At 38.1% G+C, this 12371-nt stretch overlaps 1 protein-coding gene across 8 annotated transcripts in view; it reads right to left on the reverse strand.

Annotated features, from left to right (window-relative positions):
* The window catches only part of HERC1 (HECT and RLD domain containing E3 ubiquitin protein ligase family member 1), a 190806-nt gene that overhangs the window by 66042 nt on the left and 112393 nt on the right, over positions 1–12371 (reverse strand). For 7 of the 8 annotated variants that reach the window (XM_059180736.1, XM_059180734.1, XM_059180733.1 and 4 more), the window contains 3 exons: positions 10719–10825; positions 10081–10191; positions 3625–3801 (listed from right to left, as the gene is read on the reverse strand). In XM_059180736.1, the coding sequence (XP_059036719.1) occupies positions 3625–3801; positions 10081–10191; positions 10719–10825 (395 nt within the window). The remainder of the gene's footprint in view (positions 1–3624; positions 3802–10080; positions 10192–10718; positions 10826–12371) is intronic. The other variant, XM_059180731.1, reaches the window with a different exon arrangement.

The raw sequence follows: 12371 nt of genomic DNA on the forward strand, positions 1-12371 counted from the left end.
GACTCCTTTTGGCCTTGTTAAAGTGAGGGGAAAAAAAAAAAAAGGCAGTCAGGGTAAAATTTGTGATGTTCTCTCTTATGGGAGGGAAAATAATGGGCCCCTGTAAATGGGCTTTGGATAGGCCAAAGAATAAAAATTAATTTGTAATGCTGGCGAGGATGCGGAGAAAGGGGAACCCTCCTACACTGTTGGTGGGAATGCAAGCTGGTGCAGCCACTCTGGAAAACAGCATGGAGGTTCCTCAAAATGTTGAAAATAGAACTGCCCTATGACCCAGCAATTGCACTACTGGGTATTTACCCTAAAGATACAAACGTGGTGATCCAAAGGGGCACGTGTACCCGAATGTTTATAGCAGCAATGTCCACAATAGCCAAACTATGGAAAGAACCTAGATGTCCATCAACAGATGAATGGATCAAGAAGATGTGGTATATATACATAATGGAATACTATGCAGCCATCAAAAGAAATGAAATCTTGCCATTTGCAACAACATGGATGGAACTAGAGCGTATCATGCTTAGCGAAATAAGTCAAGCAGAGAAAGACAACTATCATATGATCTCCTTGATATGAGGAAGTGGTGATGCAACATGGGGGCTTAAGTGGGTAGAAGAAGAATCAATGAAACAAGATGGAATTGGGAGGGACACAAACCATAAGTGACTCTTAATCTCACAAAACAAACTGAGGGTTGCTGGGGGGAGGGGGGTTGGGAGAAGAGGGTGGGATTATGGACATTGGGGAGGGTATGTGCTTTGGTGAGTGCTGTGAAGTGTGTAAAGCTGGTGATTCACAGACCTGTACCCCTGGGGATAAAAATATATGTTTATAAAAAATAAAAATAAAAAAAATTTTTAAAAAAATTAATTTGTAATTGTTTCTCCTCTGAGTGGGAGGGCAAAGAGTTCAAATTTCCCTGAAGGTGAATTAAGGGTAGACCAAAAATATTAGAAGTGTGTTGGGTCTTTCCTCCAAGAGGAAAAAAATTAAATCAGTTCCCAGAGCTGGAACGAAGCTGAAGAGAAGAGAAGAGAGAAAAGAAAAAGAAAAAGAAGAAGGGGAGGAGGAAGAAGAACGGGGAAGGGGAAAGGAATGGAAGGAAGGGGAGAGGAAAGGAGGGGAGAGGAGAGGAGGAAGGGGAAGGGAAGAGAAGGGAAAGTGAAAAAGGGAAGGGAAGGGAAATGAAAGGGGAAAGAGGAAAGAGAAAGGAAAGGAAACAGCGAAAGAAAACAAAAACACCTCTCCAGTTATTTTCTTTAGACTAGATACTTCCACTGCTGTAGCAGTGCCCTTGACCCATCCAATTACCCTAAATTTATTGCTAAGACTTTGAGAAAATTTGACATCTGATAGAGAAAGGTTTTACATTTAAAATTTTTTAATTAAAAATAAAACAACTTTATTTTGTGGTTCTGCATCTAGATGTATGATAAAATTTGATGTAAAATGTTATAGGCTTATAACTTCATAAATGCTAAGGGATCATCCTGATCAGTGAAAGCTAGAAAGGAAAAATTGTTAGGGAGACACAACTTCCTTGTTTTTTGCCACCAGTTGGTAAATTTAAACTCTTTTGAGTATCAGAAATAAAATAAGTTTCCATAACTGATGATTTTTTGATATGATTTTTGCTTAATGGAGCCTCAGAAAAAAGGGAGACAACATATGAAGAGTGATTAGATAATCTCCAGAGATTCACAGATATATTTTCAGAGTTTTAAAAAGTAGTTTTCAATTGCCATTGAGTTCATCAGTAAAATATGATGTCTGACTCTCAGAGGCTAATGCTTTTCTAACCTAAAGTGCATATTTCTGACTGGCTAAATTTGGACTTGAAGACTGACTAGGCCAAGAAGAGCCTTTTAGAAAAGCCTTGCTTGTTACCTGGACTTGAAACACAGCAGTTTGGTCTGACAATTTCTAGGCTTCAATGCTGCCAAAAAAAACTTGTTAGCTTTTTAGAATTCCAAATTTACAGATTTTTATTGCCTGGACCTGACTCTAAGCTGAAATGCAATACTGTCTGCCATGGGCTATTTCAACCCAACATGAGCTGTCCTCAATTCAAAAGCAGGAACTGGCCCAAAGAACAAAACTCAAATTCTGGGACTGTCACAGATTTAGGACTCCTCTGTGGGGCCACAAACTCTGAAAACATCATAGATTCTGGCTGGACTGTCTGGGTCACTTGCAGATGCCTTTAGGAAACGGCTTGTTCTTTGATGGAACCATCAAAATTTGAGCTGACTAGCTCTGTATTTCTGACACAGAAACTGATTTCACTACTCTAACTTGTGATTCCTGCTGAAAGCTGTAGTTGGAGGAAGACATACCACAGGGAGTACGACTTTGCCATCCACTCTTAATCGACTGGACCTTCGCCCTCTTCTTGGGGACATCCCACTGGTGTTGGCTTATGTTCAGCTTTTTGGATTACTTGCAGTTTGCAGTAACAGACTGATAGTTTGACTCTATCATCTCATCTTTCTTTTGATATACACATGTTAGTAAAGCCTTTTATTAAAAGAAGTTCTTCCAGGAAGAGACTGATCTTTTCTAGGCTCCTCACTAGATAAATGATTAAGATAGAATTGAGGTTTTTAAACCTTTAGAAAAATTTTAGATTCTCAAAGGGAAAGGAGGTGTTTATGCTAAATGATATTGTTGTATAAAACAGTCTACGCACAATGAGCAACCCTTATCAGTTAGGGAAATTTTCTATTGGTGAAGGAAACTGTTTACCAGTCTAGTTCCAAATTTCAGCCAGAGACCAACATTGCAAGCAGGCCTTTCTAAGGTACTGGCCCAAAGAACAAAACTCAAATTCTGGGACTGTTGCAGATTTAGGACTCCTCTGTGGGACCACAAACTCTGAAAACATCACAGATTCTGGCTGGACTGTCTGAGTCACTTGTGGATGCCCCTAGGAAAGGGCTTGTTCTTTGATGGAACCATCGAAATTGGAGCTAACTGGCTATAACTGCTGTATTAATTCCTTTTTGGCACAGTCCATCCCCTTGGCTCTTGGCCATAATCTCTTTACAGTAAAATTGTACAACAATATCTTTTAGTATAAACACCTCCTTTCCCTCTGGGAATCTAAAATTTGTGTGTATCAGGCAGAGGGTATGTGACCAGGACCCATATAAAAATCTTGGGCACTGAGTCTCTCATGGGCTTTCCTAAGCAGAAACATCACACAGACTACTATATTTTCATGGCTGAGTATGATCTCTGTGACCTCCTCATAAAAGGGATTATCATAATTTCTTCTGTTCAGTTAGAAAATTTTTGAAATAACTTGAGAAGAATTTATAGGAGAGTTACAAAAATAACTGAGTTCTTGTATACGTTCACTCAGTTCCATTTATGTTAACATCTTACATAATGATAAAACATTTACTACAGTGTATTTTTTTTTTTTTAAATAGGCTCCACGCCCAACAGGGGGCTTGAACTCATGACCCTGAGAGCAAGAGTCAAATGCTTTACTGACTGAGACAACCAAGTGCCCCTACATATGATTTTTTAAAAGTTTTTGATACATTATTTTATAAGAACCTGGGGAAAAAAGGACCAAAAGACAAAATGTTAAAAACTACTTAGAATTCTCCATACCTTCCACTGATAGCATCCAGAAGTTACTCCAGTTGATGCCAATCCATACCCTTTACCTCCACTGCCGTGAGTTAAAATCTGTCCATTCTCCACTAGGCAACACTGAGCTTTCTCTGGGTCAAATGAAACTTCTTGTATAGGAAGATTCTCATCTTCTTCCTCCAACTCTCCCTGCTTCTACCAAAAAGGAACCTTGGTCAGTACTTTGGAATAATCCAGATCTCAGTTAATACACATTCAAAGACTCCTTAGTTTGAGTCCACAGATATTTATTAATGTACCAGGTACTGTGCAGGCAATGGGAACATAATGATAAATACAGCATGGTCTCTGCATAAAGCTTACAGTCCAATTAGGGGCCAGAGAAATAAATAATACCACTTTTGTGAGAGAATAACAGAAGTTACATGACCAGTATAGCAGAAACATAAAGGTGTAAGTGTCTAAACATGCACAGGAAGGATAAGGAAAGTATTCAAAAGAGGATGACTTCTGAGCTGAGTTATAAATAATAAGAAGGCATTCAGCAGCTGATCAAAGAAAAGAAAGGCATTTAGGGCAGTATGTACAGCATTGTGCCAAGGCATGGAGGTACAACAGAGTTCAGTGATTTATAGTAATTGCAAGCAGAGGGAATGTATGGAGGATGAGACTGGCAGAAAAGGAGGATAGAAAGAGAAAAAGGAACAAAATCACGGAAGGCCCTGAATGCCATTTAAAGTTTGAACATAGACAATAGGGAATGCTTACACAAATTTATATAGAGGACCTCTAATCAGATCAGTGTTTTATAAACATTGTTTTACCAGGGGTATACGGGATAAAGGCTGAGAGATCAACTGGATGATTACTGCAAGAGTTCAGGTAAAAAACAGTGAGGACTTCAATTTATTATTCGTTTATGAGTATTTATTAAGCATCTACTATGTACCAGACACTCTACCAGGTCCTAAATGTTCAACAGTATATGAGATATATAACGTCTCTGCTCTCACAGAACTTTTTCTTTTTTAAGAATTTTATTTATTTATTTGACAGACAGAGATCAGAAGTAGGCAGAGAGAGGGGGAGAAGCAGGCTCCCTGCTAAGCAGAGAGCCCGATGTGGGGATCAATCCCAGGACCCTGAGATCATGACCTGAGCTGAAGGCAGAGGCTTAACCCACTGGGCCACCCAGGTGTCCCCAGAACTTTTATATATGTATATATAAACATTTATATATAAATATATAAAGTATATATATATTATATATTTATAAAAACATATATAATAATAATAAAAACATATATATGTAGATAGAACTATCCAGAAATTTTATTTTAGAAGGTAGAAACAGAAAATACATTAACAAAAAAAAAAAATCAGGTATGTGCTATGTCCAAATTAAAGCAAATGATGTAACAGAGTATGTGACAACTAACTCTAGATTAAGGATCAGGAAAGGGCACTCTGAAGAAGTCATTAATTAAGTTAAAACCTGAATACTAAGAAGTTGATGTCTGAAAAACCTATCTGAAGGGAAGTCTTCTGGGTAGAAACTGGCATGAAAGAAGTAAGAAACTCAGTGTGCTCAAGAAACAGGAAGAAGGCAAGTTGTTCTAAGCATAGTGAGCAAAGCGGAGACCAAGTAGTTCTAGACTTTATCCCCCAAATGATGAGAAACCATTGGAGGGTTTTAAGCATGGGACCAACATGATATGATTTACAATTTAAAAGATCACTCTGAATCCCACTCAGAGAAAGGACTACAGGGAATTAACACTGAAAAAAGAAAGACCATTTAGGAGACTTTTGCATAGTCCACACCAGAGATGACAGTGGCTTGGAATGGGCTGATGGCAGAGGAACTGAGAAGGTGGCAAATTCAAGTTCTATTTTACAGAAGAAACAACAGGACTTGGAGATTGTATGAATGTAGAAAATGGGGGATGGAAAGTGGTGATAGAGAAGAATCCATGATGACTCCTAGGCTTTTTAGTCAAGTCACTAATGAGGAAGATAGTAAAGCTGGGGAAGGAACAGGATGTGATAACTAAAAATGCTATTAAATAGGAGATGCCTACTAGACATGTGGTAAGGCAAGTAGAAGGCGAGTATGTAAGTCTAGAATTCCAGGAAAATGTTAGAAATGGAATTAAAAATTTGGGAAGCAACAGTATATGGGTCTGGGTAAGGTTTTGTTGGGTAAAGGAAAGAGAACGGGGATGATGGTTGAAAAATGAAGAGGTCTTGGAACCAAGCCTTGCGATATTCCAACACTTAAACAGAAGAGGAAGAACCAATATCAGAAAATGAGAAAAAACCATTGTACTGAGATAGAAGAAAAACCACACAAAGTGTGGACTCATGAAAACCAAGGGAAAGATTAAAGTAGCTACATAAATGAATTTAAGAATGATTTAGGAATTAAAATCAATGAGGCCTACTGACTACATAGATGGGGTGACATTAGGAGAGTCAGAATTCCCAAGAATACAGGTTTGGAATGCTATGTGAATGGTGGTGCCACCAATTAAAAAATGGGAGAAAAGTAAAAAAGTTTGATGGGGAGACACCTGGATTGGCATTTAAGTTTAGAAGGCACTGCATATAGGTAAAATGGTTTCAGGTATATTCCAAAATACTGGAAAATGTAAGACTAGAACTCTTAAAAGCAACAGAGTTTGGGATGGAGGGAAGGAAAACGTGGCACCAAAGAAGAAATGCCTCTAGAGGAAACCAAGGATTGGCAGAGGAATGGAGATGTAGGAGAAGCCAGTATTTTGAAAACAACAGAAGGCTAGTGTTTCCTGAGATCAAGTAAGATATGGACAAAAAACTGCTACATTTAGCAATTAGCGCTTACTTTTGTCATTTAATTTCAGTGCTCTGATGGAAGATCAACAATCCAATTGAAGAAATAATGCGAACTAAGGAGTGGTTTATAAATATGTATATAATTACTCTTCTGAGAAGCTTAGCAATGAAGGACAAGTGAGAAGATGGGTAAAAAAAGGACTTAGGGGAGGGCAGGAAAGATAAATGTTTATAAGCTCAGAAGACGGAACCAGTGGAGAAGGAGACGGTGCAGAGAGAATATGGAATAACTGATAGAACGAAGTTCCTCAGAGCAGGAGTCCAGAGACAGAAGACAGGACAGTCACTTGTGCTGTCTAAAAATACCTTTTGGTTGTTGTTTGTCCTGGAAGCTTTTAATCTCTCCTTCTATTTTCAATGATAGCCTAGCTGGATATAGTATTCTTGGCTGCATGTTTTTCTCGTTTAGTGCTCTGAAAATATCATGCCAGCTCTTTCTGGCCTGCCAGGTCTCTGTGGATAAGTCAGCTGCCAATCTAATATTTTTACCATTGTATGTTACAGACTTCTTTTCCCGGGCTGCTTTCAGGATTTTCTCTTTGTCATTGAGACTTGTAAATTTTACTATTATGTGACGGGGTGTGGGCCTATTCTTATTTATTTTGAGGGGCATTCTCTGAACCTCCTGAATTTTGATGCTTGTTCCCTTTGCCATATTGGGGAAATTCTCCCCAATAATTCTCTCCAGTATACCTTCTGCTCCCCTCTCACTTTCTTCTTCTTCTGGAATCCCAATTATTCTAATGTTGTTTCGTCTTATGGTGTCACTTATTTCTCGAATTCTCCCCTCGTGGTCCAGTAGCTGTTTGTCCCTCTTTTGATCAGCTTCTTTATTCTCTGTCATTTGGTCTTCTATATCACTAATTCTTTCTTCTGCCTCATTTATCCTAGCAGTGAGAGCCTCCATTTTTGATTGCACCAAAAAATAGAAATGGAAGGAAAACCTCCAAACTCATTTTATGAGGCCAGCATCACCTTGATCCCAAAACCAGACAAGGATCCCACCAAAAAAGAGAGCTATAGACCGATATCCTTGATGAACACAGATGCGAAAATACTCAACAAAATACTAGCCAATCGGATTCAACAGTACATTAAAAAGATTATTCACCACGACCAAGTGGGATTTATTCCAGGGCTGCAAGGTTGGTTCAACATCCGCAAATCAGTCAATGTGATACAACACATCAATAAAAGTAAGAACAAGAACCATATGATACTCTCAATAGATGCTGAAAAAGCATTTGACAAAGTACAACATCCCTTCCTGATCAAAACTCTTCAAAGTGTAGGGATAGAGGGCACATACCTCAATATCATCAAAGCCATCTATGAAAAACCCACCGCAAATATCATTCTCAATGGAGAAAAACTGAAAGCTTTTCCGCTAAGGTCAGGAACACGGCAGGGATGTCCATTATCACCACTGCTATTCAACATCGTACTAGAGGTCCTAGCCTCAGCAATCAGACAACAAAAGGAAATTAAAGGCATCCAAATCGGCAAAGAAGAAGTCAAATTATCACTCTTCGCAGATGATATGATACTATATGTGGAAAACCCAAAAGACTCCACTCCAAAACTGCTAGAACTTATACAGGAATTCAGTAAAGTGTCAGGATATAAAATCAATGCACAGAAATCAGTTGCATTTCTCTACACCAACAGCAAGACAGAAGAAAGAGATATTAAGGAGTCAATCCCATTTACAATTGCATCCAAAACCATAAGATACCTAGGAATAAACCTAACCAAAGAGACACAGAATCTATACTCAGAAAACTATAAAGTACTCATGAAAGAAATTGAGGAAGACACAAAGAAATGGAAAAATGTTCCATGCTCCTGGATTGGAAGAATAAATATTGTGAAAATGTCTATGCTACCTAAAGCAATCTACACATTTAATGCAATTCCTATCAAAGTACCATCCATCTTTTTCAAAGAAATGGAACAAATAATTCTAAAATTTATATGGAACCAGAAAAGACCTCGAATAGCCAAAGGGATATTGAAAAAGAAAGCCAACGTTGGTGGCATCACAATTCCGGACTTCAAGCTCTATTACAAAGCTGTCATCATCAAGACAGCATGGTACTGGCACAAAAACAGACACATAGATCAATGGAACAGAATAGAGAGCCCAGAAATAGACCCTCAACTCTATGGTCAACTAATCTTCGACAAAGCAGGAAAGAATGTCCAATGGAAAAAAGACAGCCTTTTCAATAAATGGTGCTGGGAAAATTGGACAGCCACATGCAGAAAAATGAAATTGGACCATTTCCTTACACCACACACAAAAATAGACTCAAAATGGATGAAGGACCTCAATGTACGAAAGGAATCCATCAAAATCCTTGAGGAGAACACGGGCAGCAACCTCTTCGACCTCTGCCGCAGCAACATCTTCCTAGGAACAACGCAAAAGGCAAGGGAAGCAAGGGAAAAAATGAACTACTGGGATTTCATCAAGATCAAAAGCTTTTGCACAGCAAAGGAAACAGTTAACAAAATCAAAAGACAACTGACAGAATGGGAGAAGATATTTGCAAACGACATATCAGATAAAGGACTAGTGTCCAGAATCTATAAAGAACTTAGCAAACTCAACACCCAAAGAACAAATAATCCAATCAAGAAATGGGCAGAAGACATGAACAGACATTTCTGCAAAGAAGACATCCAGATGGCCAACAGACACATGAAAAAGTGCTCCATATCACTTGGCATCAGGGAAATACAAATCAAAACCACAATGAGATATCACCTCACACCAGTCAGAATGGCTAAAATCAACAAGTCAGGAAATGACAGATGCTGGCGAGGATGCGGAGAAAGGGGAACCCTCCTACACTGTTGGTGGGAATGCAAGCTGGTGCAGCCACTCTGGAAAACAGCATGGAGGTTCCTCAAAATGTTGAAAATAGAACTGCCCTATGACCCAGCAATTGCACTATTGGGTATTTACCCTAAAGATACAAATGTAGTGATCCAAAGGGACACATGCACCCGAATGTTTATAGCAGCAATGTCCACAATAGCCAAACTATGGAAAGAACCTAGATGTCCATCAACAGATGAATGGATCAAGAAGATGTGGTATATATACACAATGGAATACTATGCAGCCATCAAAAGAAATGAAATCTTGCCATTTGCAACAACATGGATGGAACTAGAGCGTATCATGCTTAGCGAAATAAGTCAAGCAGAGAAAGACAACTATCATATGATCTCCCTGATATGAGGAAGTGGTGATGCAACATGGAGGCTTAAGTGGGTAGAAGAATAAATGAAACAAGATGGGATTGGGAGGGAGACAAACCATAAGTGACTCTTAATCTCACAAAACAAACTGAGGGTTGCCGGGGGGAGGGGGTTTGGGAGAAGGGGGTGGGATTATGGACATTGGGGAGGGTATGTGATTTGGTGAGTGCTGTGAAGTGTGTAAACCTGGTGATTCACAGACCTGGGGATAAAAATATATGTATATAAAAAATATATGTTTATAAAAAATAAAAAATAAAAAAAAAATAAAAAAAAAAAGAAAAAAAAAAAAAATAAAAATAAAAATACCTTTTGGGAAGAATCACTTACCTGTGACTTTATTTCTTGTTCTTTTTCCTTTATCTGAATAGCATGTTTGGCCTGAGCAATGGGTGTCTCCCACATACAGTCTGAGAGAAGGGAAAAGAGGCGTTCAACAACCTATTTATTGAAGGAAAAAGAATGATATAATTTGTAAAAGGTGATTTTAAGTAATTTTAGAAAAAATAAGTCATGTAACTGTAATATTAAGTCAAATGTGAAATTTGATTATACTAATGTCCAAGCTACTCTGGGTGGTTGTAACTTAAACATCCTTTTTTAGGAAGACCATTAACCCCTTCCTAGTGGGTTCCATCACCCTCATGTCTCCTCATTATATGGACCTCTGGTAAGGCCACACAACCTCACACACTTCTCTCTCTCTAGAGCCCAATCCTACTAAGAAATTCCACAGATTTTATTTTCCTTCTGACCTTCCAAATATTCACTATATCCCTACTCCTCACACCCATAAGCTTAATTTCTTTCTCCTTGCTTGGAAATGAAATAATAAAGCAATCTCAGAAGCTGAAGTTTGGCTACTGAATAAATGACACATTTACCACTGGAGAGACTGCAATTCAGATTTTGGGTGAATTATGTTACAGATGTGAAAATATCTTCTAATAGCTTTAAAGAATAGGAACCTGAGCCATTTGATCATCTTCTACACCAGATTCACAAGCTGGTAACACAGCCTCAAGGACGTGAAGTGCAAGGAGCCTCGTTCTTAGGTTACCAACTAGAGGAATACCTGGGAGGGGGAAAAAAAACATATTCTTATTATCAGCGTGACTTACATTCAAAATGTAAATGAACCTCTTGAATAAAAATATCTGAGGCTCCTAAGCATTTATGGTTGGAATGGACTACACTTCAACCTATTATCACAAGAATTCTGGACTCATCCCATTCCCAATGTACATGACTATTCATGTTTATATCTCAAGTTTTTATGCATATATAAGATTTATTTATTAGAGAGAGAGGGAGAGAGAGAGAGAGGTGGCACGTGCATCAAGGGGCAAAGAGAGAAGGAAAGGAAGAGTCTTAAGCAGACTCAGTGTGGAGCCCAACAGGGGGGCTCAACCTCACAACCCTGAGATCATGACCTGAGCCAAAACCAAGAATGGGACACTTAACCAACTGTGCCATCCAATCCCCCCCTTATTTTTTTTAAGATTTATTTTTTTAGAGTAAGAGAGACAGAGCACCCGTGGGTGGGGGTGGGGGAGTTATGTGTATATATAAAGGGAGTAGCACTATAGTAACTACTGTGCCAGGTACTATGTTATACATTTCATACACATTAACTCTGTTGATCTTCACAAACCCCCGTTTTACTGATAAGGTAAACAAGGCTGAGAGAAGTGAAATACGGGGACCACAGCTCAGCAGAGGTAGAACTTAAAACAGGTCTGTTAATCTCCAAAGCTCAGGCTTATCATACCCTTTCTTGGCTTCTTCTCCATCCATGCCCTGACTGCCTCCCAGAAATTGTTAGGATTAATGGGAAGTAGGCGGTTTGTACTTTTCTAAAGTAAGTAAAGGTAGAGGCAGAATAATGAAGGTTTTTTAAAAATACCTTCTACCTTAAAACCACCCTTAAAAACCACCCTTAAAAATAAATGACTATCTCCATTTTTTTCTTCATGCTCTAAGACGTTAATCAATAAAAGCCTCACCTTATTAAATGAGGGGGGGAAGCTGTTCTAAATTATACTAGTTAAGAATAACTAGCAAAGTATATTGAGAATGCATACATATAAAATAACATGTACCACATAAGATTAAATGATGTTTAAGCACATTTAAGAAAGACCAGGGTTTGATGAAAAAATTCTGGAAATGGAACATATGGATGGTTGAGTAACACTATGAATGTACTGAATATCATTTAACTATATGCTTAAATAGTTAAAACTGTAAATTTTTATATCTTATTTTATCACTGTAAATTTTATGTGTATTTTACCATAATTTAAAAAAAGACTAGGAAAGGAAGGACAATAATCTATGCAAGCAGACTAGATGTTTAGGCTAAGAACTGGGAAGTAAGTTTATTACACAGAACTTTCATAGACAGCACACAATCAGAAATTATAATCAAGACAACAGAAATCATATTATGAGTGAACAAATGAGATCTGCATTTTGATAATCAAGAAGTGATGTCAAAACCTGTGCCAAATTATCATTTTAAATAGGATATTCTCTGCTTATTTTTATTATGATAATCCAAGCAAATAGCATCAAGTTCTTTAGGTTAAATCCATAATCTAGTCTGCTGCTACCTTCTA

Source organism: Mustela lutreola, chromosome 7, assembly GCF_030435805.1.
Source record: "Mustela lutreola isolate mMusLut2 chromosome 7, mMusLut2.pri, whole genome shotgun sequence".
NCBI classification, from domain to species: domain Eukaryota; kingdom Metazoa; phylum Chordata; class Mammalia; order Carnivora; family Mustelidae; genus Mustela; species Mustela lutreola.